General features: G+C 41.7%; 1 protein-coding gene across 2 annotated transcripts in view; it reads right to left on the reverse strand.

Moving 5' to 3' along the window:
• LOC111052397 (kinesin-like protein KIF18A) overlaps nt 1-23,565 on the reverse strand; it is a 32,846-nt gene extending 9,281 nt beyond the window's left edge. The window contains exons 1-5 of one of the 2 annotated variants that reach the window (XM_039428503.1): nt 23,196-23,565; nt 18,993-19,175; nt 15,258-15,493; nt 14,223-14,380; nt 12,289-12,658 (exon numbers count right to left, since the gene is read on the reverse strand). In XM_039428503.1, coding sequence (XP_039284437.1) covers nt 12,289-12,658; nt 14,223-14,380; nt 15,258-15,493; nt 18,993-19,165 — 937 coding nt within the window. In that variant the 5' untranslated portion in view covers nt 19,166-19,175; nt 23,196-23,565. The remainder of the gene's footprint in view (nt 1-12,288; nt 12,659-14,222; nt 14,381-15,257; nt 15,494-18,992; nt 19,176-23,195) is intronic. The other variant, XM_039428504.1, reaches the window with a different exon arrangement.
• Nucleotides 23,566-24,844: the final 1,279 nt, after the last annotated feature.

The raw sequence follows: 24,844 nt of genomic DNA on the forward strand, positions 1-24,844 counted from the left end.
AATTATCCAATGAAAGCTGTATAAATAGAACTAAGGACTTCTGCTATTGCAAATATTGACTGAAGAATTTAAGTAGCAGAAGGAAATTTCAAGAATGAAAGCATGTTTTTTCGGTCAGTATCAGAAGTCCTTATAGTCCAGTCACTATATACATTGGTGCAATTTATATTGTAGTTCTAATTTTCTAATATATTATTTGGGTACAAAGGAGAAGTCCAGAACCAATTTCTTCATGCAAAATTTCCTTGTGCTAGATACAGGGTGGCCCAAAAACCTCGTATTTTCGGCTCATTTTTCAGTTTTAACCTATTCTGCCACATCTCGTGATCGGACAGAAAAAATTGCTTCCGCATTTTTTATAGATTATGAAATTCTGAATAAAATGAGATCATTCGGAACTCTATCTCCATTGAGGACTGAGTTATGATTTTTCAAAAATGAGTGAAATTTGAAGAAAAAAATCAATTTTGATGAATTTTAGTTTTTGATCAACAATATCTTCCGATTGTTACCATTTAGATGTATAATTCAAAATCCCTCTGGGCGTATTTTTGTGCTCTACAATCTGAGATCAGGTACAGCACTCTATCTCATATAGATTTCCAGGTACACCTGACAACAATGCTCCTTGTAATGTGAAAAACACCTCATTTTCAGCTTCAACCTTCATCACCAACTACATAGTCTTCACATTGATATTTCGCACAATGACATAAGTTCATGAGATTATGTTCTATGAGAATCACCCGTTAGATGCACTTCATTTCAGTATTTCCTAGTGGAGAGGCGCGCTCAAGGACACCTCAAGGATCAAAATTTCAAACACGTATAACTTCTGATACAATGCTCAGATTTCATCGTACTACACGTCATTCTTCTCGGCTCGCCAAGGCGGTCCAAAATCATGCATCATAAGTCAAATTCGGTCGAAAAGTGGAAAATTTATTGTTGAGTGTACTAAAGCCCATATTCCAATACACAAAAAATGGCCAATTTCTATATTCTATAATTTCTATATTGCTTTCCGAAAAAAATTAAGGTACCCCAATTTCTATATTTCTATACGTTTCAAGGTCCCAAAAAACTGGGTTTTGGATATTGGTCTGTATATATATATATATATATATATATAGTTATATATATATATTCTGAGTAGATTTTTGCCCACACCTGTCTCTATCAGAGTTCCCAGTGTCGCTCTGGGCCGGCTAAACTCAGTCGGCGACTGGGGAGGGCCGCGGCAGGGGACGGGAGTCTCGGTGGGGCGTCCGTCAACCACCCTCGCTCGGGTTGGGGGTTGAAACAGGGTTTTGAGTGCTTTGGAGGAATGTTTCCCTCTTTTAGGAAAGAGGGGCCGTGCTTTCGCACTGCCAAACAGGGTTGGTCGCGGGAAGAAGGGAACAGGAACCTTGCAGTGTTAGTCGTGAGAAAGGGCTTCGTGTCGGGACTAAGTCTTAGTCCTCGGGCACCGGGTGTCTTCCGGGGTCCGGGTTGGTTGCGGAGCTCTGGTAAAGGCTTTCCCTGGCCTTCCCAGAGGTCCTCTTCCGGTTCCGCACTGGTTTAGTGCGCTGCGGCGGCCCGCGCTCTGGACTTTCCTAAGTCCTACTTGCCGGGCACCAGCTGTCCTCCTGGGGTCCGGATCGGCCGCGGAGTTGCGGGAAAGGCTTTTCCTGGCCTTCCTAGACGTCCTCTTGCGATCCCGCACTGGACTACTGCGCTGCGGCGGCCAGCACTCTGGACTTTCCTAAGTCCTACTGGCCGGGCACTAGCTGTCCTCCTGGGGTCCGGATCGTCCGCGGAGTTGCGGGAAGGGTTTTTCCTGGCCTTCCTGGACGTCCTCTTGCGATCCCGCACTGGACCAGCGCGCTGCGGCGGCCAGCACTCTGGACTTTCCTAAGTCCTACTGGCCGGGCACTAGCTGTCCTCCTGGGGTCCGGATCGTCCGCGGAGTTGCGGGAAAGGCTTTTCCTGGCCTTCCTAGACGTCCTCTTGCGATCCCGCACTGGACCAGCGCGCTGCGGCGGCCAGCACTCTGGACTTTCCTAAGTCCTACTGGCCGGGCACTAGCTGTCCTCCTGGGGTCCGGATCGTCCGCGGAGTTGCGGGAAAGGCTTTTCCTGGCCTTCCTAGACGTCCTCTTGCGATCCCGCACTGGACCAGCGCGCTGCGGCGGCCAGCACTCTGGACTTTCCTAAGTCCTACTGGCCGGGCACTAGCTGTCCTCCTGGGGTCCGGATCGTCCGCGGAGTTGCGGGAAAGGTCTTTCCTGACCTTCCTGGATGTCCTATCTCGCCTCGAAGCCCCACTGGTGGCCTACTAATGGGGAGTCAGGTTTCGACCAAACCTGACGTGTTGTCGTTGGTCGAAACTGGCAACCCGTCGTCCAAACAGGTTAAGTGTCGTTTAACACTCGCCCAAACGAGTGTAGAGCAGTGGAGTTCACTGTGTGAGAGGCTAATCGACTTTAGCCTCGACACAACTCCCGGTCGCTGAAGAAATCGGATTTCACGTAGTACTGGTGTACTGTGACGTTGCTAGCTGCTCGCTGCTTCCTTCTCACCTCTCTCGACCGCTCGACTTGGCTCTCCGAACTCGACTGCCTTCTGCTGGCCTTTCTCGAGCCTCCCTCAGTGACCGAGAGGGAGGGGGGAGAGGATGCGCAGCAACGCTGAGCGGTAGGCCAGTGGCTGGCTTGAACGTTGACCCCTCAGATTCTATGAAAGATAGCCGAGCGTCGAATAAATGAGCCCTAAATTCAATGCCTTTCTCTAGTTACGATATACATCGTGACACACTGTTCCTACTAAGGGAAGGGGGGGGGAAAAGAGAGGGGGAGGAGAGGGGGGGGTGAGGATGGAAGGGGTAAACGGCAGACAGAAGGTCCCAAATGCCTGAGTACATTCTGCCGCCTCTCCGCCGGTCAACGCAGACCGAACATAAACTGGGCGCCAGGTTGGTTCCTCGCCAACCGGTGGTGATGCGTCGGCACCATCCGAAGAAATGAGCAAGCTACCCGGCCAGATCCTAGGCCTAGCTTCAGAGAAGATCTTGAAGATCTGCGCCGTGCTTTCGCACTGCGTTGAGACGCCGTGTTCGCACACTGCAAGAGACCGCCGTGTTTGCACACTGCAAGAGGCCGCCGTGCTTCCGCACTGCGATGGGGGACGCCGTGCTTTCGCACTGCAAGAAACGCCGTGCTTTCGCACTGCAAAGGACCGCCGTGCTTCCGCACTGCAATGGGGGACGCCGTGTTTGCACACTGCAAGAGGCCGCCGTGCTTCCGCACTGCGATGGGGGACACCGTGCTTTCGCACTGCAAGAAACGCCGTGCTTTCGCACTGCAAAGGACCGCCGTGCTTCCGCACTGCGATGGGGGACGCCGTGCTTTCGCACTGCAAGAAACGCCGTGCTTTCGCACTGCAAAGGACCGCCGTGCTTCCGCACTGCAATGGGGGACGCCGTGTTTGCACACTGCAAAAGGCCGGCGTGCTTCCGCACTGCGATGGGGGACGCCGTGCTTTCGCACTGCAAGAGACGCCGTGCTTTCGCACTGCAAAAGACCGCCGTGCTTCCGCACTGCAATGGGGGACGCCGTGTTTGCACACTGCAAGAGGCCGCCGTGCTTCCGCACTGCGATGGGGGACGCCGTGTTTGCACACTGCAAGAGGCCGCCGTGCTTCCGCACTGTGATGGGGGGACGCCGTGCTTTCGCACTGCAAGAAACGCCGTGCTTTCGCACTGCAAAAATAAGGACGCGGTGCTTTCGCACTGCCGAGTCGCCGTGTCACACTTGCAGGACACTGCCGGGAAGTGTCGTGCTTCGCACTGTACATAAATGGACGCCGTGCTTGCGCACTGCATGTGCCGGGCTTTCGCCCTGCATGGCCGTGTTTTCACACTGCCCTGCTTCGCCGTGCTTGCGCACTGCATGTGCCGGGCTTTCGCCCTGCATGGCCGTGTTTTCACACTGCCTTGCTTCGCCGTGCTTGCGCACTGCATGTGCCGGGCTTTCGCCCTGCATGGCCGTGTTTTCACACTGCCTTGCTTCGCCGTGCTTGCGCACTGCATGTGCCGGGCTTTCGCCCTGCATGGCCGTGTTTTCACACTGCCTTGCTTCGCCGTGCTTGCGCACTGCATGTGCCGGGCTTTCGCCCTGCATGGCCGTGTTTTCACACTGCCTTGCTTCGCCGTGCTTGCGCACTGCATGTGCCGGGCTTTCGCCCTGCATGGCCGTGTTTTCACACTGCCCTGCTTCGCCGTGCTTGCGCACTGCATGTGCCGGGCTTTCGCCCTGCATGGCCGTGTTTTCACACTGCCTTGCTTCGCCGTGCTTGCGCACTGCATGTGCCGGGCCTTCGCCCTGCATGGCCGTGTTCTCACACTGCCTTGCTTCGCCGTGCTTGCGCACTGCATGTGCCGGGCTTTCGCCCTGCATGGCCGTGTTTTCACACTGCCTTGCTTCGCCGTGCTTGCGCACTGCATGTGCCAGGCTTTCGCCCTGCATGGCCGTGTTTTCACACTGCCTAAACTTCCAGCATCAGACAGCTGGAATGAATCTCCAACACGACCAGGAACAGGAACAGTTGATAGAGGCGAATTGGAACAGGAACAGTTGATAGAGGCAAATTGGAGTCCAGGAAAATTACCAAGTGTCAGAGTGATGGATACTCTCAGTTAGTTCAGTGTATCAGCAACTTATTGTTCACTATAAAATATGAGAGATGATAATATGATGAGGAATACTGAATTATATGGTTGACATGAAGCCACTAGTTGTGATGTTACATCACCTATTTCGAATTTATATCACAATTAAATGTGGTCGAAATAATAATTCATTTTCGATCTGTTATGAGGATCTCAGCCTCCTCACTATATCACAATAATCAAATCGGAACTATAAATTTCAACTCAATATTCCACTTCTCACTGTTCATTTCAATAATGAAATCAATCACTTGATTTACTTATGCAAAGTAACCATCCATTGGATATAAATGACAGTGTTTTTATTATAACAGATAACATCTGCTAATTAATTCACAATCAGTGAACATTTATTGCTCTATCTCTCTTTCTCACTTCAAGACTTATTTCACCCCAAAATAAATCTTAATTTACTTTTTCAAAGTAATTATTCACACAAGGTGTGTATAATGACACAACAGCTGTTAATAAATCACACTAAGTGAATATTGATTTTCCGAAAAATAATCATAACAATTAGCACAAATAATAATTATTGAATGAATCAATACACCGTCAATAAACTCATGATGGTAGGCTGAGTAAAAATCAGATTCACTCTCGAGACGTGATCTAATTCCAAACTAACAATAGCACGATCTAACACAGACTGACTCAATAACAGTGGAATATCTGGAAAAACTAGAATTCACATGAATTCCATTTTATAAATTGTTATTGAAAAGGAGAAGTAATTCTCTTCTACAGACTAGAAGCTTGGCGATAGCAGTTAGCCAGTTGAGATAATGTTTATCTTATCTCCACAGCACAAGTAACTTCTCGATCCAACATAGAATTAATTCGAATTGAAATAATAATTATTTTATTCCAATTTATAGTAAGTCCTCCGACTTTATTTTCAAGTGAAATATTAGAAAATTTTAATCATAATCTGAAGCTAATAACCTCCGATTGTAGTACATCTCGACTCACAATCAAACGCAATTTATTCATTCCACATGAATAATTAATTGCAACGTAATTCACTTTTATCCCACAGTATAATAACGTCTGTTAATTAACTGCATCGTAACACTTTACACGGATTAAAGCAATTACCACCAGCTTCATTAAATGATTTCAATTATTATTATAACCATTACCTCATGGTTAAAATATTATTCGGATCATACTGATCTATAATATTTTCTAATATTCTCTATCCACTCATTTCGCCATCAACTATCTATGGCAAGTAGAAAACAAGCTACTGCAAGTTTTGTTTGTTAACCCGTACTTGGTTACAACAATATCGGTAATATACCGATCAAGAAAATTTAGTCTAGTTGGAATCGATTTTAGCTGTTAATAAATAGTCATAGACTGTAGAAAATTTTCCTGATTACCCATGCTTGGTCACATCATAATATATTTCAAACTGAAATTATTGAGATTGCCATCAGATCAAAAGAAACGCATTAATTTGACAATAATAATTTTTTCCATCTAATTCAGCCAGTGCATATGACTGATTATAATAATTAAACTGTAATGGTTGAGTTGCCATTTAGTTTAAGTAGGACTCTATTTTATAGGAAAAATAAAACGGAATATGCTTTTTCCTCCTCTCTCTTTCAATATATCATTGTCAAATTTCTTTCAACAACAATAAAATGTCAGTCTTTTAATATTCTCATTATTTTCGGAATCGTGCTAATGCTATTAATTTTCAAAATTCGGCTAATAAATTCGTGCTAATAATTCTGAATTAATTTTCTTCGATTTCTATGCAATTTTGTCTTTGACAACAAAATTTAATTTCCTCATTTAAAATGGGATAATTTATGAATCAAAAATAGCTCTAAAGCTGTGATATGATTGAACTCTTATGATATTCACCCCTTCTCGCCTCTTACCTCCTTATTGGCGGCGGCGCGTGACACCTCTCTGGTATCCCATCCTCCGGATAGGCAGCGACCCTCTATAGCCTCGCTCGGCCTCCTGCTGTCCATCCGCTCGAATTCCGTCCACCTTTTCCGCAACTGCTCCATCACCATCCTCTTCCTCATCCTCGGGCAGGTGTGGCTGGAGCTTGGTGCCCTTCTCGTGCACAGTAACCCTCTTACCGTCACCCAACATTTCCTCGACCTCATATGGGCCAGAAAATTCCGGTGCTAACTTCGCGACAAGCTGATTAGCACCCGAGGACAGGTGACACTCCTTCCTGTAGACTAGCTGTCCAGAGTTCACCTTCATCGTCCTCCTTTTCCAATTATAATACCGGTTGGCATTATAATTCTTGTTTCTAATATCTGAAACTACTTTGAGTGTAGTTTCCAGCACCGGCAGTCTTCTAGACTGCACTGCTCGACGATTATCTCCAGCTCCTTGCTGAAAATGATCCTCCTTCTTCCGCCTCCGGTACAGTTTTTCCGGACAGTTGAACCTCCAGTGCCCAGCTCGTTTACAGTGCCAGCAAATGAACTTTCCACGGGCTGGAGAAATTTTCTGAGAAATAAATTCCTCTTTTCCAGTCTTCCACACAGCTCCTACGTGTTTCTGGACTTGAGGAAATTTCTCCTTCTCCTGCTTCTTCGCAGGAATAATTACAGGTGGCTTCCTTGACCTCCCTATGTCAGGCTGGGTTTTAACAGTAGCCAGCCTCGAGTTGACGGCTCCCTTCCCCACATTTGGAGTGGAAATATCGTCTCCAATGTGCTTTTTGACGAGATGAGGATCCCATTCCACTGACCGGGAATAGGGGTCTATTCTCACCCGGTGCTCACGAAGAAACTGCATACCAAGCAGAATATCTGGAGAAAGCCCATCCATTATTGTGAGTGTTGTTGATAGGGATATTCTGCCAATTTTCAGGTTGGTTATAACACCACCTCGCAGTCGTGCAGCCGCTCCGTTAGCCATAACAGCGCCGCGCTGCACAGGCTCTCGTTCCACTGCTTCCAAACTATTAAAAGCTTTAGAGCTAATATAGTTGGACTCTGCTCCGGTGTCGAGAAGAGCACTATACTGTCTGCCTCCTATTTCCACTGTAGTGAAGAGACGGCTGTCATCCTGGAGCTCTGGCTCTAGCTGGATTTGAAGCCTTGTTTTAACCACAGCTGTTTTATTAGAAGTCTTCTTCTGCTCTCTCTCACAGGAACAATTGGGTCGTGGCTTCCCGCACTTTGAGCAGAGTGAAACCTCCGGACACTCTGATCTCCAGTGTCCCACCTTCTTGCACTGCCAACACACGGGGCCTTCTGGAGGTTGTTCACTCCGACGCTGTGTAGTAGTAGTCTCCTGTCGAGGCTTGGTCTGCTTCCTCACCTCCTCCTGCTTCACTGCTCGTTGTCTCTGTTGAGCACTCTTCTCCTCGAATTTAATTCGTTCATATTGCCTCGCTAAGTGTAGCAAGTCGTCGGTGGTGTATACTTCAGCCTCCCTGATGTATAGCTTGTAGCGCGGTAAAAGATTTTTGTACAATCTCTGTACCTGGCTTCTCTCTGAAAAACCACCTCTTCTCCTCATCAGCGTTAGCAGCTCCTCAACATAGTCGTCTATGAGCTCGCCTTCTTTCTGCCGCCTGTCGAGAATTTCATTCTCAAGATCCTCCACATAAGTAGGTGGATAGTAACGAGACCGAAAGTCTCTCAGGAAATCGTCCCAGTGTCTCCACTGTTCTCTCCTATTCCTCATCCATAAGGAACATTTCCCCGCTAACATTTCAGGTAGCGCTGGAAATAACTGTCTGCCAGACAAGCCATATGCTTGTTGCAGCTCCTCGAGCCGCTCCATAAAACTTGGAGCATCTCCACTCCCATCATATGAGAGCCGCCACCCTCGAACCTTGTCACACACGGCACCCGGGTCCATACAGGATGTAGCAGGCACCGCTGGACTGGTAGGTGACCTCAACACATGCCTAGGCATGTTATCATGCCTCTCCGGCATCTCCGGCCTCACCAGTGCAGGCTCTGCCTCCTCGCTAACTGATGCTGGCCTTCGCGCTCTTCGACGAAGCGCCTCCTCCCCATTATCCAGAATGGGGAGCATCGCAACAATCCGCTGTCGTTGCTCCAATAGAGCCCTCCTCAGGCTCGTATTTGTGCCATCTGTCAGCACTGAGTCGAGTATTAGATCAATCAAGCCCTGATCGTGCACTCTGTACACCCAGGAGTTGCTGGAGTCTCCATCAAACTCTGGAGACTTCTCCTTGGGTATTTCTTCCAGTCTGGAACATGCAGTGGCCTCCGCGACTGGTGGCCACAAAGCTGCAGCTCCTTCCTCTTCCTGACCTGTGCCAGCTCCGCCACCGATCCTGTTTAGACCGGCGGCCTCCACCATTGTCCTCCGGTGGTTTTCGACAAGAGTTCTCCTGAGCTCTGCCATGGTACCTGTTGTAGGTAGCCCTGCTGATGCTGCTAGATCCACTGCTTCATTCCGGTGGAGTTTGTAAATCCAGGACACTCCTGGATCGCTGTTATCCTCTCGCGCCTCCTGGTCTTCTCCGGCGCGATTACATTTCTCTTCTGCACTCATTGCTGCTTTACTCCTCCTGCCTTGGGCCCACGTTCGTGTGCCAATCTTCTGAGTAGATTTTTGCCCACACCTGTCTCTATCAGAGTTCCCAGTGTCGCTCTGGGCCGGCTAAACTCAGTCGGCGACTGGGGAGGGCCGCGGCAGGGGACGGGAGTCTCGGTGGGGCGTCCGTCAACCACCCTCGCTCGGGTTGGGGGTTGAAACAGGGTTTTGAGTGCTTTGGAGGAATGTTTCCCTCTTTTAGGAAAGAGGGGCCGTGCTTTCGCACTGCCAAACAGGGTTGGTCGCGGGAAGAAGGGAACAGGAACCTTGCAGTGTTAGTCGTGAGAAAGGGCTTCGTGTCGGGACTAAGTCTTAGTCCTCGGGCACCGGGTGTCTTCCGGGGTCCGGGTTGGTTGCGGAGCTCTGGTAAAGGCTTTCCCTGGCCTTCCCAGAGGTCCTCTTCCGGTTCCGCACTGGTTTAGTGCGCTGCGGCGGCCCGCGCTCTGGACTTTCCTAAGTCCTACTTGCCGGGCACCAGCTGTCCTCCTGGGGTCCGGATCGGCCGCGGAGTTGCGGGAAAGGCTTTTCCTGGCCTTCCTAGACGTCCTCTTGCGATCCCGCACTGGACTACTGCGCTGCGGCGGCCAGCACTCTGGACTTTCCTAAGTCCTACTGGCCGGGCACTAGCTGTCCTCCTGGGGTCCGGATCGTCCGCGGAGTTGCGGGAAGGGTTTTTCCTGGCCTTCCTGGACGTCCTCTTGCGATCCCGCACTGGACCAGCGCGCTGCGGCGGCCAGCACTCTGGACTTTCCTAAGTCCTACTGGCCGGGCACTAGCTGTCCTCCTGGGGTCCGGATCGTCCGCGGAGTTGCGGGAAAGGCTTTTCCTGGCCTTCCTAGACGTCCTCTTGCGATCCCGCACTGGACCAGCGCGCTGCGGCGGCCAGCACTCTGGACTTTCCTAAGTCCTACTGGCCGGGCACTAGCTGTCCTCCTGGGGTCCGGATCGTCCGCGGAGTTGCGGGAAAGGCTTTTCCTGGCCTTCCTAGACGTCCTCTTGCGATCCCGCACTGGACCAGCGCGCTGCGGCGGCCAGCACTCTGGACTTTCCTAAGTCCTACTGGCCGGGCACTAGCTGTCCTCCTGGGGTCCGGATCGTCCGCGGAGTTGCGGGAAAGGCTTTTCCTGGCCTTCCTAGACGTCCTCTTGCGATCCCGCACTGGACCACTGCGCTGCGGCGGCCAGCACTCTGGACTTTCCTAAGTCCTACTGGCCGGGCACTAGCTGTCCTCCTGGGGTCCGGATCGTCCGCGGAGTTGCGGGAAAGGCTTTTCCTGGCCTTCCTAGACGTCCTCTTGCGATCCCGCACTGGACCAGCACGCTGCGGCGGCCAGCACTCTGGACTTTCCTAAGTCCTACTGGCCGGGCACTAGCTGTCCTCCTGGGGTCCGGATCGTCCGCGGAGTTGCGGGAAAGGCTTTTCCTGGCCTTCCTAGACGTCCTCTTGCGATCCGCACTGGACCAGCACGCTGCGGCGGCCAGCACTCTAGACTTTCCTAAGTCCTACTGGCCGGGCACTAGCTGTCCTCCTGGGGTCCGGATCGTCCGCGGAGTTGCGGGAAAGGTCTTTCCTGACCTTCCTGGATGTCCTATCTCGCCTCGAAGCCCCACTGGTGGCCTACTAATGGGGAGTCAGGTTTCGACCAAACCTGACGTGTTGTCGTTGGTCGAAACTGGCAACCCGTCGTCCAAACAGGTTAAGTGTCGTTTAACACTCGCCCAAACGAGTGTAGAGCAGTGGAGTTCACTGTGTGAGAGGCTAATCGACTTTAGCCTCGACACAACTCCCGGTCGCTGAAGAAATCGGATTTCACGTAGTACTGGTGTACTGTGACGTTGCTAGCTGCTCGCTGCTTCCTTCTCACCTCTCTCGACCGCTCGACTTGGCTCTCCGAACTCGACTGCCTTCTGCTGGCCTTTCTCGAGCCTCCCTCAGTGACCGAGAGGGAGGGGGGAGAGGATGCGCAGCAACGCTGAGCGGTAGGCCAGTGGCTGGCTTGAACGTTGACCCCTCAGATTCTATGAAAGATAGCCGAGCGTCGAATAAATGAGCCCTAAATTCAATGCCTTTCTCTAGTTACGATATACATCGTGACAATATATATATATAATATATATATATATATATATATATGTGTGTGTGTGTGTGTATGTATGTGTGCCTGTGTACACGATATCTCATCTCTCAATTAACGGAATGACTTGAAATTTGGAACTTGAGGTCCTTTCACTATAAGGATCCGACACGAACAATTTCGATCAAATGCAATTCAAGATGGCGGATAAAATGGCGAAAATGTTGTCAAAAACAGGGGTTTTCGTGATTTTCTCGGAAACGGCTCCAACGATTTTGATCAAATTCATACTTAAAATAGTCATCGATAAGCTCTATCAACTGCCACAAGTCCCATATCTGTAAAAATTTCAGGAGCTCCGCCCCATCAATGCAGATAGATTCCCAATTATCAGGCTTCATATACAATTGAAACAAAAAAAATCAAGTGGAGTAGATTGAGCATGAAAATCTCTACAATTAATGTCCAGTAACATTTTCATCTAAATTTGAAAATAAGCTTTAAATTCGAGAAAATGTGATTATTCAATTGCAAATTATTGTTGATTCTATTAAATCATTCACTATGAAGAGATAGCAGACCTCATGTGTGTCTCCAACGATATTGCCCTGTTACCAGCTGGCTCAAATCTTTGAATAGTAGACTTGAGATGCGCGGGTACACTAGCGTCAGGTGATCAATTTTCATAACGGCAAGGAAAGTTGTGTGAGTGCGCCACACCAGATTTTTTATGTCTATATTGACTGGACTATTAGTTCAATTTATACAGCTTTCATTGGATATTTATACAATAATAATATTCCGGCAGTTGGTTAATTGAAATTTCTAATAAATCTTCCATTATGGCATTAGCCCTTAGCGTCTTCATTGAAAATTATATTGAAGACACAACTATTGATCTTGAACTTTCTACAATAAGTTTTAAAATGCAAAGTGAAATCACTCACCCAATGCAAGAAGTGACTTATTGATGTTGGCTCCTTCCTTGAAACGCAAGCCTCTGCAGCCAGTGACCATTCCTCTTTCAGAGCCAGCCAAATCAATCATGGATAGCTTGACAATTTTCACTTGGTTGCCATTCTTGGTGGCCATTCTGACATAGACCTGGAACACGGCGTGCGACCTTGACGATTCGGCATTGGCATCGGTGGGGTGTTGGGTGCGATTGCGGTTGCCCTGAGCCAGCTTCTCCAGCAGATGATCGGCGTTGACGATGTCCTCCACCTTCAGGCCGGCAATCGTCACTCCGGTTGCGCTCTCTCTAAGATGCATCGGGCCTGATGGGTTCAGCAGGTTGTGCACGTTTTCATTGTACACCTGTTCAAATATCCATTCATTTCAATAATATTCTATTTTAATTCAACAAAAATAATACAAAGCTCTGACAGTTAGACAGGAAAAGTAGTTATTATTCTAAATAGCTGTTACAACTAGCTTATTCTTATCTATCTTATTTACTATTTGAAATAAATTGTACTATCAATATTTTCATCATATAAATTCAATGCATTAATTTAATATGTGAGTTACAATCGATTCCGTAAAATCTATTAGATATGTTGTTACTGTATAGAAATTAAAAATCAATATGTTTAAAACATGTATGTGTTACATGAATATGTTTATATTCTAACTTTTCACTTGAAAATTACTTCCAAGTTGAAACATGTAGTGAAAAATATGTTAAGAAGAGTACTTTGATCTTTAATTTCTATATAAATACACGCAACCCTCAACAAGAGAATAAACATCCTGTTACTCTATGTATTTATTGATTTTTGTTTAGATAAAAATAAGTCGCCTAAATTGAGTAAATGGAATTTTATATGAGTTAATGGAATTATTTGAGTAATTGGAATACGAGTGACAAAAGTACGTTTCATTCTAAATAATGAGGAACTGATTAGAATATTAGACGAATGGTAAGCTCAAGAAAACATATATTGTAATGTTATTAAAGCGTTGAACACATTGGTTTGATTCGCATGACAGAGACGAGAGCGGGAGAATTTTCAAGCCGTGGTTAAATGGTTAAAATCGTCGCCGTGATGAATCATATCACTTTGCGCAATGCTTGAGAGAGAGAGCAAGTCACCTCAATAGATGAACGAACTATAGTCTGTGCAAACCTTAGTTTGCAGCACTACAATAGTCTTATGGAGAACAGCGCTGCCAGATTTCACAGATTCAATAGAGCCTGTGAAATGATTGTATGAGAGAAAGAGCGAAAAAGAGAGAAGAGAGCTTAGGGCGTTTTGATAGAATCTGTATAAAAACGGCAACAGTATGCTCCCATTTTTCTATTGATATAAAAGGACTATAGGCTACCTAGTAGATGCGCTACCTATTATAGTGAGGTCACGTTATAATGGCAGTGTTTGATTAGCAATGATATTGCTATCCTTGTCTTTCATTCAACAAAGCAGATAGCGCTATCTCTCTCTCGCTTTGCTCTGTTGCCAGATCGGCTTCTAACAATGTAAAATTAATAATTAATTCACAAAATATTTCATTTCAATTATGAAAATTCATTATGAAATTATTGAAAAATATAAGTTCTTGCTTAATAAAATATAATTGCATATTTTAAACGAAGATGATCAGGTTTATTGATATTACATTAACAAAGGCATTGACTTGACATTGAGGATCGGCAACGTTGTTCTCCTATCTTTCTCCACTGCCATTAAAACATGGACCCCACTATAGAAGTGATGAGTGACTGATCACTATATAACTATATAACGGAAATGATGGGTTAATACGTCGTCTTAATGTTGTAGATTAACAATATGTTAATCTGACTGTATCTGAGAGCAGTATTGAAATGAAAATGGTTCCAAGAGAATCAAGTTAGTTATTCTAATATTTCCTCTCTTACCTCAACAAACGTAACTCCCACTTGGCAGTTTTTATCAGCTTTAATTTTTTCAATCTGAGAATACAATTCGACCATAGTGTGGTACATTATTCCTGGATTCTCTCTTGATCCCAGCATAGTATGAGTTTTTCCTGAGCCAGTAGCTCCATACACAAATACTGAAACAAAATTAATTTCATGATAATGATGATGATGCTCAAAATACATAAGAATATTGTTTTTTTTTAGAAAGTTTGAGGTTTCTACCATTCGATCTCAGATAAGATATTACTATTATCAACAAACGTTTTTCATATTCATTTTACAGAATTCAGAATTGTTATTCTTGCAGGAATCTTGGATGCTAAGTAGATGTTAAGAAATATACTTTTGTTAGGATGGATGAAAATATTTTTTTGAAGTGGTCAAAAAACCATGTTAATGTTAGCCTACAATTTTATCATTTCAAATTCGGTAAGAGACAAATGCATGTAATTTTGAAGATCTATTATTCATGGTATCGATGATTGAATAAAACGAAAATTTCCTGAAAATATCCATATTTGAGAAAGTTATTCCATTTACCAAAAATAACCCAACTAAAAGTTATTGTCGGTATTTTTTTTGGTAAATGGAATAAATTTCTAAAATTGAAATACGGTATCCAGGAAATTTTTGTTTCATTCAATCAACAATACCATTGAGAATTTATTCTCAGAACTTCATATTTATCTCCTACCGAATTTGAAATGATATGTCCCAAAAATTTAGACTTTAGAAAGTTTTTACTCTCAAAAAGTAATCACCGAAAAAAAATTCCTGAGAAAACTTTTTATTTTTAAAGTTTGATAGTAAACAAATTGAAAAACTTTGAAAAATATCGCAGGAAAAAAGTTTTTTTTACCCTTTTGAACAACCTTTAATAAATATGATTAAGCAGTTAAATTACAAAGATAAGTCAAAGCTACAAGGAAACTATGATTTGTCAAAGATAACGAGTAATCTAATTCATGAAACCAAAGTTAAAACTATTCGTGACGATAACAAGTAGGCTACCTGAGCAGTTATATCCGTCAAGAAGATTTGAAATTATACAGCGAGTGGTTCTATTGTATACGTCGACGTTTGTGGCTCCAGCATCAAATACTCCATCGAAAAGAAATCCCATTTCTTTCGGCTGTTTCTTTGTCATATCCCTCATTTTTTGTTTCACACCACGAAAAAAGAACTGCTCCTCTTCCTCCTTGGGATCAAATACCAGCATTTTCGAATCCACGACTCTCAACACACTTCTGAAAGTCCAAAAAGTCGAAACAAAGTGTTTGATTGAATGTTGATTTAACAAAATACTGAAACCAGGCATCGTCTGGAAAATTAAAATTCTACTAACAATATAAGCTAAGATTTGAAAAACATTTATAATGAAATAACAATAAATTAAGATTTATTCATGCACAAAATTAAGATTATAAATTGAGATTTATTCAATTACATAATACAGAGCTGTATAGATACTATGTTCATTGGAGCAAGTATTAGAAGCAAAGTTTGGAGCATAAAAGTTCAATCCTTATCTTGACCAGCAGTATCAAGGAGGAACTTTATTTTTATTTTTTTATACTGAGGGAGATGCCGACATAAGCTCTTAGGCTTGTGCGAGGGTAATGGGTGAGAGGGATGATGATGAGAGATGACGACTACTTTTTAGGTAGTGGGGACCGACGGCTTATCGTCTCCTCCGAAAGACGGGATCGCTACCCCAGAGTTCAAAACTCGAGTATTTTATACTTTCGTAAACCAAATACGAATATATTAGTGAGTAGTATCAAGTTTTTCCAGTACCAGGTGGAGTAATTTTAATTATAGTGCCTAATAAAAATATACTTTTTGAGATTTTAATGATTAGATTCTCTATATGTGGCACGAATGTGAGCTTGCTGTCCAAAAGCATTCCAAGTATCTTGACTACATTCGAACTTTCTATAGGTTTAAATTCAAGAACGAGCATTGGCTGAAAGATCAAATGCTTATTACTTTCCTTGCCCTATTAACATAGGTAAGGAAAGTATTGCTTTCCAAAAAAAATTAAGGTACCCTAATTTCAAGTTTTCTATACGTTTCAAGATCCCCTGAGTCCAAAAACATTATTTTTGGGTGTTGGTCTGTGTGTGTGTGTGTGTGTGTGTGTGTGTGTGTGTATGTCTGTGAACACGATAACTCCATTCCTAATTAATCAATCGACTTGAAATTATAAACTTAAGGTTCTTATACCATAAGGATCCGACAATAAGAAATTCAATAAAATTCAATTCAAGATGGCGGAAAAAATGGCAGATAATTACTAAAAACCATGTTTTTCACGTTTTTCTCGAAAACGGCTCTAACGATCTTCTTCAAATTTATACCATGGATAGCTATTTATAAGCCCTATCAACTGACATGAGTCTTATTCCTGGGAAAATTCCAGGAGCTCCGTAATATTATTGAGAAAAATGGCGGATAATGACTAAAAAACCATGTTTTTCACGGTTTTCTCGAAAACGGCTCTAACGATTTTCTTCAAATTTATACCATGGATAGCTATTTATAAGCCATATCAACTTACATGAGTCTCATTTCTGGGAAAATCGCAGGAGCTCCATAATATTCTTGAGAAAAATGGCGGATAATGACTAAAAAACCATGTTTTTCACGATTTTCTCAAAAATTACCTGACCGATTTTTTCAAATTCATACCCTGTATAGTAATTTATCAGTTCTATGAACTTGCATGAGTCTTTTTCGTAGGAAACTAATGGGGGGTCCACCCCATCCTTAAGAAATGGACTTTGTAACCTCCTTCTCGTGCATGAGGTAGGTAGGTAGAGCAGTTTATAAAAAGAACACAGTCATAGTCGAGATATTTCATCTGTAGAACAGCTGTTTTGACGACTTTTGAAAAAATCATCGAATTTCACAATTTACACAAAGGAAAAAGTACTCTGAAAACAATTATATAAACACATATAAAGTAGTCTGATCGTAGTTGCAAATATTTTGCCGTCAATCGTCATTATGTTATTCCCCTAAATTATTCTCATCTAAGAATGAGGCTTACAGTTCAATGAGCAAGGAAAGTTGTGTGCGTGTACCACACCAGATTTTTTTCGATTATAATCATATTACATTTATTTTTATTTACACTAAGGTTGCTATTTAGATTCAAGTCCACCTCTAAATGTTCAAGACACTTATCGCTGAACATCAGAGTGGTATCATCAGCATATAACGTAATCGATAAATTGTCTCCGTAGCTATATTGGATATCATTAATGTATATTATGAAAAGAAGGGGCCCCAATATAGTCCAATATACATTGAAGTACCCCTGTAGATAGTCTCAATTTATTGGATTTAGAATTATTATTTACCGTGGCAAGCTGTACATATTGATACCTATTTGTGAGATATGAGCTGAATAATTTATGGCTACCGGTATTTCCTCTTATTCCTAATCTATAGAGCTTATCTAGAAGAGTTTTAATATCAACACAATCGAAAGATTTCGACAAGTCTATCATCACCCCACATGCAAATTTTGAATCTTCAATATCCGATATCAATTGCTAAAAATATCTAAGTTATTTAAGCAATTTTTGTCAATTTACATCGACACAAAATATCACCTGTTGCCCTTGTGGTACCTTTTCTGTAATCATATTTCTCGTGAGTCAACTTCGAATTTCATTTATTTGATCTACTTATTATCAAAGAAGCCTTTTTGAATACAAATGATTTAAATTAATATTTGAATTACTTTTGAAACACTCAATCATTTGTATCATTTTATCAGGAATAGAGAGAGGAAAATAAGGAATGCCCAGAGAGCTATCAAGGCGTTTGGGTGAGAAATGGTAAGCTCCTGAATAACAGAGGTTGATATTATAAGGGGTTTGAGAGAGAAATGATTTAGTTCAGAAATAATAATGTAAAGAGCATTTCAAAAAACCGCGCATATTTATTTCGACAGTGTTGTTTTAATAAAGTTCAATGTCAACAACAACTGCTGGGTTCACCAGTCAGAACTGAATCAATCAAATTGGGAATTTTTGACCAGAGAGCGTTACACTGGCCAGCCTGCATACCGGGAAAGTGAAATTATTTTAACAACTGCAAGATAGAGCGAAGTGTGGGTGCTGTTCCGTTATCAGCAGATAACTTCGTAGCTGTTCATCTTCTAAAACTGTGACTTTTAATAACAAAACTCTTCACAGGCATACAGAGACAAGCAATATGCTACGAAATCACGATACTGGATGCTACGAAAGTTCACTTTAACGTAAGTACGGATGGAAAACACTTGATAATAACACTGACCACTGTATAGCCTAAAATACACAATAAAACTGTGAAATTTTATTAAAAAACGTCGGAGCAATACTGAATACGATCTATATACACCTGGCAGTCCTGCCAACGTCTCATTTCATGAGTGTTTTGAAAATTTTAGTTTGTTGTTAAAAACCTTTCTAAATGTGCATTCTTATTACAACTGGACTGCAGTCTTATTACTGCAAGTCACATTTTATATAAACTTTTCTATCAACTTACTTTTGTTCATGACTGTCTGTCTACAACGTACAAGTTTCGTCCTCTTCCCGACTAGCCAGAGACTTGGAACTTTCTGGATGAATCAGAATCCAATGACAATGCATTCTTCCATATTTTTTTTGACTCGCTCCTTCGTCGTTTTAGATTCTTACTGTGCACATAAATGAGACTTATTTTACTTATTGTAAAATCAAAACTTACCTGTACATTTCACTCATTTCTTTGGAATTTGGTGGCCTTACGCGCACATACACTCTCATAGCCGAAGTGGTTTGATTGGATGATTGTTGGGAGCTTGCTGAATTGACTACATTTCCGAATTTTCTTTTTTTAGCCGTGGAAAGTTCGACTTCAGCGTTTCTCTTGGTCGCCATTTCTTAAATCCTTAAACAAATACATAAATAATTTGATAATTATTTTATTTAACTTAGTAGGAATCTATAAGAATGAAGATTTGTTTTCATTTTTTCTTTGTACAGAGTTCCATAAAGCCATTACCAAAAACATAATATATGTCAATTGCTCAACAGCCCATGAAGGGCTTCTGTCTACCAGCAAGTTGCCAGTTTCATATTCACTCCACTATACAACAAAGATGTATCATCAACCAGGATAGAGGTAACGCGTGGTTAGGACGTTGATCCTTCTCATTCAAATTGGGATTGTCATTATGGAATTTTGATACAAATCCTTAAAAACATTCTTCAATACAAAAATAATAGAAAAACTGGTTGAAAATCAATTTGAAGGAACTCAGAGTTTATGGCTCCTAATTTCTAATATGAAAGATGCAATTTATCAGACCGAGTGATAGTTGGACTAAAGCTTATCAGTTCTATTCTACTGCTTTATACTTCTGTTGATCGATGGATAAGAACCTGTTATGTTTATATGCTAGATATCCTTCTTCCAAGGCATAGGCTTACCAAAATTTTAGTAGATAAGTCCATTCATTTCCAAAAAACATTTGATTGATAGAGCAAAACTGATAGATATATATTACGAGCAACTGGATATCCTGCTCATATCATCAAAACAGTAAAACGCCTGCATCATGATACCAGAATGATCATTGACATTGGGAATTCCAAATCTGATGAAATTATTAACAGAGGAGTGCGGCAAGGGTATGGACTCTGAAACGCACTGTTTAACATTCATTTGGAAAATGAAAACTCAAAAGTCTGGTATTCTTGTGGAAGAAGGTGGGGGATATTGAAATGTCTGCTTTTTTCTGATGATCTTATAGTGTTACAAGACAATGACGATGATTTTCAGCGAGTTCTTCTCAAGTTGAATTAATTATGCAGCAAGAACAAATTAACAATCTCTACTGGGAAAACTAGAGTAATGGCTCTTGAGGGAGAAGATCTGTTAAGAAGAAAAATATCAATTAACAATAAAATTGTAGAGCAAGTCTCCCATTTCAAATAGCTTGGCTTTGATAAATCTTGTATTATCCTTTACCTTTTTAAATCATGTATTATCCTTGTATTACCTTTAGCAAACTTTGGTGATATGTGACTCCCATGATAGTTTGGTATCAATACCAAAACCAAGTAATGTCACAGGCTCAGCATCAAGAGTATCTGTTCTGCTGAGAGTACATGCAATCTCCTGAGTTTTGGTCTCATTCAGCTTCAGCTTACTAATGGCAAACCACTTCTTGGCCTCAGAAAAGAGCGTGTGAGCCTTGGATTTAGCATCATGGGGCCGTCTGCCCTGACCAATGATTGTGGTGGCAAGTCATTAATCATCACCAGAAATAATAGTGGGCCAAGTACTGTGCCTTGGGGCACACCATGGGCTACATCTTCTTCATTTGATGTGGCAACCATTATTGACACTACCTGCTTTCTGTCCTTGAGGTAATCGGCGACCATCTTCCACGCTCTTCCCCGGAACCCATATCTAGCCAGCTTTCTCAACAAGATGACATGGAACACACAATAGAACGCCTTTGAGAGGTCGCACAATACCAACTAAATTGATCCATGTTCCTCAAAAACCTCTTGTATTCTTTGGACAAGAGAGAGCACTGCTGATGTAGTGGACCTGCCCCCTCTAAAACTATGCTGCATGTCACCACGGAGGTTATTACTTTTCAAATACTCACTCATTTGCCTCAACATAGCAGTCTCTATAATTTTACTAATAGTAAATTAGTAAATGACTGGCACAATAGAATCTGGCCTGAAATTGCCAATATTATCAGGATTGCCTTTTTTAAATATGGGCACAATTCTTGCAACCTTGGGCAGTCTGGGAATACTCCATCAATGAGACATCCATTGTCTAACAGAAGGAGTGGACCAATTATCACAACAACTATCTTCAGGACATTTATGTGGATAGGTCATAAATGTCTTGGCTGAAGGTGGTTTTAAAACCTTCTACGATGTTTTTCAGCTCCACGGCATTCAATGGCCTGAAACAGTGAAACTCATGGAGAGTTTGAGGCACTGATGAGGCTGGATCATGGCCAGAGTCTGGAATGCTATCCACTATCTCACCCACAGTGTTCAGAAAAGCCCTGTTGGCTTTATCAGGACTGAACCTACACTTTGTCAATGTAGCTCTGCTACAAGTTTAAGAAGTAACCTTGGAGATCTGCTATCGCAATTTTCAAGCCTATTTTATCTGCTATAAAGCAGAAAACAAGCTATCCAAAATTTTGGATAGCATATAGCAGAACTATATGTAGCTGACAGAGCTATGTAGCTCAAATTTTATATAGAACATTTTCCTGTCTCTCCCATTCACGCCCGGGCGTCTCTGCCTTCAGATTGTCCAGAGACTCCTATAGCTCTGCTTCTGCTATAAAGCAGAGCTATAGCTCTCCAGCTACATACATAGTGTAAGAGTGATGTGGATCGGAAATATTCCCAGTGGGAAGGAACTTATGATTTGGCAATATTTCCGAGGCAAACAAGGTGAACATATCAAAAGTCCTCATCCCTACTCCTTGAGCTTAAGGGATGAGGGTAGTTTAAAAGTTGCATTTTTCATTTCTGGCTGACGCGCATGTAACTGGGAAACAATAAATTTCAGCGACATGGCTAACTGAGTAAAAATGAAGCTAGATAAATTTCCTACAAGTTTTGTACAGTTGAGTTTTGTGATATCTTCTATAGTTTTTGAGATATTCACTTTTAAAAGTGTAAAATCTTTGAAAAGACAGTTATTCTTCCAACTTTTTGCTCTTTCAGGGCTTATTACTCAACAACAATGCATCGAAAAAAATCTAATTTTTTTACACAGGGGGTAGGAGTGAGGACTTTTGATATGATTAGGCTACTGTGTTCCAAAATTTTCCTCTATAATCTTTCATTGACTGGACTATAGGAGTATTTAAAAGACAGTGACTTGTAGAGCATTTAATTCTCTTCAATTTAATGTATTGTATAATTATATTATTTCATCATTTTATGCTTTCCATCAATTTTTATAGCAGTTTTAGTGTTGAGTGTGGTAGGAGTGAGAACTTTTTATATGCTTACCCCTCAATATCCTTAAAAGGACTGCGAGGTCAAGAATTGGGTTCCAAACTTTTCCCTCTATTCTTTTTGATCATTCGTTGCCTGGACTAGTATCTTATTACAAGTTAAGTGAGCCTCAATGACTCTTGAAAGGTTGTGAGCTGTGGAATTATTTTCTTTTTAATATTGAATTAAACTCGAGTATGCTCGAGTATAAGTGAAAATTAAATGTAAAAGTAAGTGAAACTTACTTTACTTTTAAATGTAAAAGTAAGTGAAGAAATCTTATTCAACTTGTAAAACATGAAAGTAGCATGATAATAGTGGTGCAATTGAATGATTTATTGAGTGCTCATTTCTCCTTTCAGTTTATGAACTTCAAATGACTGTTTTCTTTGAACTTACAATTTATAAGTTATTCATCATTATATTTCTTACATAAATCTGTTGTATAACAGGTGATTGAAACCAGGGGCCTGTTTCATAAAAATTTAGAAGTCTGAGATCTTTAGAAGGCCTGTTTCATAAAAATTTAGAAGTCTGAAATCTTTAGAAGGCCTGTTTCATAAAAGTTACAAGTCCTGTAATACAGGAGAATCACCATTCCAATTACATGCTTAATATAGCCGATAAAATCAGCTGTTTCTGTATTACAGGACTTCTAAATTGTTATGAAACAGGCCACAGGGGTAACAAAAAGTCTTTTTCGGTCATTTTTATGAATGAAATAAATTTCCTCAAGTACCCGGGAATTTATGATTTTTGGAATATTTCCCTTAAATTCCCAGGTCCTCAATCTTAAATACCCGGGAATTTTACATCATTAAGTGTAACCATAGCTTTAGATAACGTACCGGTAACATAAATAGGTATCGTAGTATGTAAAAAGTTTTATCTTATTTGGCTTACATAATATTATACTTACCAAATAACTTGCTGATGTGATGATTCAAAAACTCTTTATTAAAAAATAATTCAATTTCATCATTAAAACATGCTTCTAGAAGTTCTAACTAAGGAATATTTCCATGTTTGGAACTTGACAACTTGCGATAACAAAACATGCCTAGATGTCATTCTTGAAAAATGATAAAACTACAACTATAGGAAAATATTGGGTAAATATCAAAGATGGAATAGATACTATCTTCAAATAGCACAATAGTTATACTATCTAATCTAAAAATATTGTTAAAAGCCGTAAAATCGAATCACAGTAAATTGTGAAATACCAAACAATTATTCACAATCACAAACTTTTCAATTTTTCAACGGAAAACCGTTGGTTTCTGCCATAGACCAGTTATAGAATAGACACGTTGGGAAGTCTAGCCTTTGAAGCCAACATCTACTGCCAGATCGTGACGTCATCATCGGGTAGAGAACTTTTCTGTAGTTTGTTTACAATGTTTTCCATAGCAGATTTTGTCTATTTCAGATGAAAGTAGATTATTATTATTCATGAAAATTGACATAATCTTCTATGGAAAACAATATAAACAGAATTTACAGGGAAGTTTTCTATCCAATGTTGACGTCATGATGTGGCAGTAGATGTTGGCTTCATCGACTTTCAGTACAAATATACAATGAGGCGTGTCTATTCTATAACTAGTCTAAGGTTTCTATTGATTGACCATATGGAGCGACAAGCACTCACGTTACCGCATGCGCTATTGGTATCGATAGTAACACCACGGTAACACACACGATACTAACAAATCGATAGGATCAATAGTAAATAGTAGCACATTTAATGCTATCGATAGTGAAATCGATAGTATTTTTTACATTGCTTGTAACAGAATAGGAGGATAGATCATTCCTTAGAGGAAGAAAGGAGGACCCCTTTCTTCCCCAAAGGATCAATCAGCATGGAAAAATAATAATCTTATGAGAAAAATAATACAATTATGGAATCCAATTATCGATAGTATCACATTCGATAGTACCGATAATAATATTGATATTTGTTACTATCGAATTTTGAATTTTCAAAAAATCAAGCAATCACTTGACACTGTTGAAACACAAGCACACACGTGACACATGCGCTCTGTATTGAATGGAAGTTCCATCAATAGCCACTCCGCTTGGCGAGTTGGATCAGCGTTTATTGTGAGGTCCACGTTATAATGGTAATGTAAAAATATAGAAGAACAACGTTGCCGATCCTCTGTCTTGTCAATGCCTTCTATAGACAGTAGCTGATACATGCTTTTCGATGTACTATCAACTGTTCATTCTCGTTGATATAATATGTATATAATCAATTATATTTTATTAAGCAAGAAATTATATTTTTCAATATTTCATAATGAATGCATAATTAAGATAAAATATCTTGTTAACTAATCATCAATTCTACATTGTTGAAATACAATCTGGCAACAGAGCAAAGTGAGAAAGAGATAGCACTATCTGCTTTGTTGAGTGATAGACAAGGATAGCAATGCCATTGCTAATCAAATACTGCCATTATAACGTGGACCTCACTATAGAATCTATATACATAAATAAATGTCTGTTTGTGTGCTACTTTGTTTGTTCCCTATAGACTTGAAAACTGCTTTA

This window comes from Nilaparvata lugens, chromosome 5 (genome assembly GCF_014356525.2).
Source record: "Nilaparvata lugens isolate BPH chromosome 5, ASM1435652v1, whole genome shotgun sequence".
In the NCBI taxonomy this organism is placed as follows: domain Eukaryota; kingdom Metazoa; phylum Arthropoda; class Insecta; order Hemiptera; family Delphacidae; genus Nilaparvata; species Nilaparvata lugens.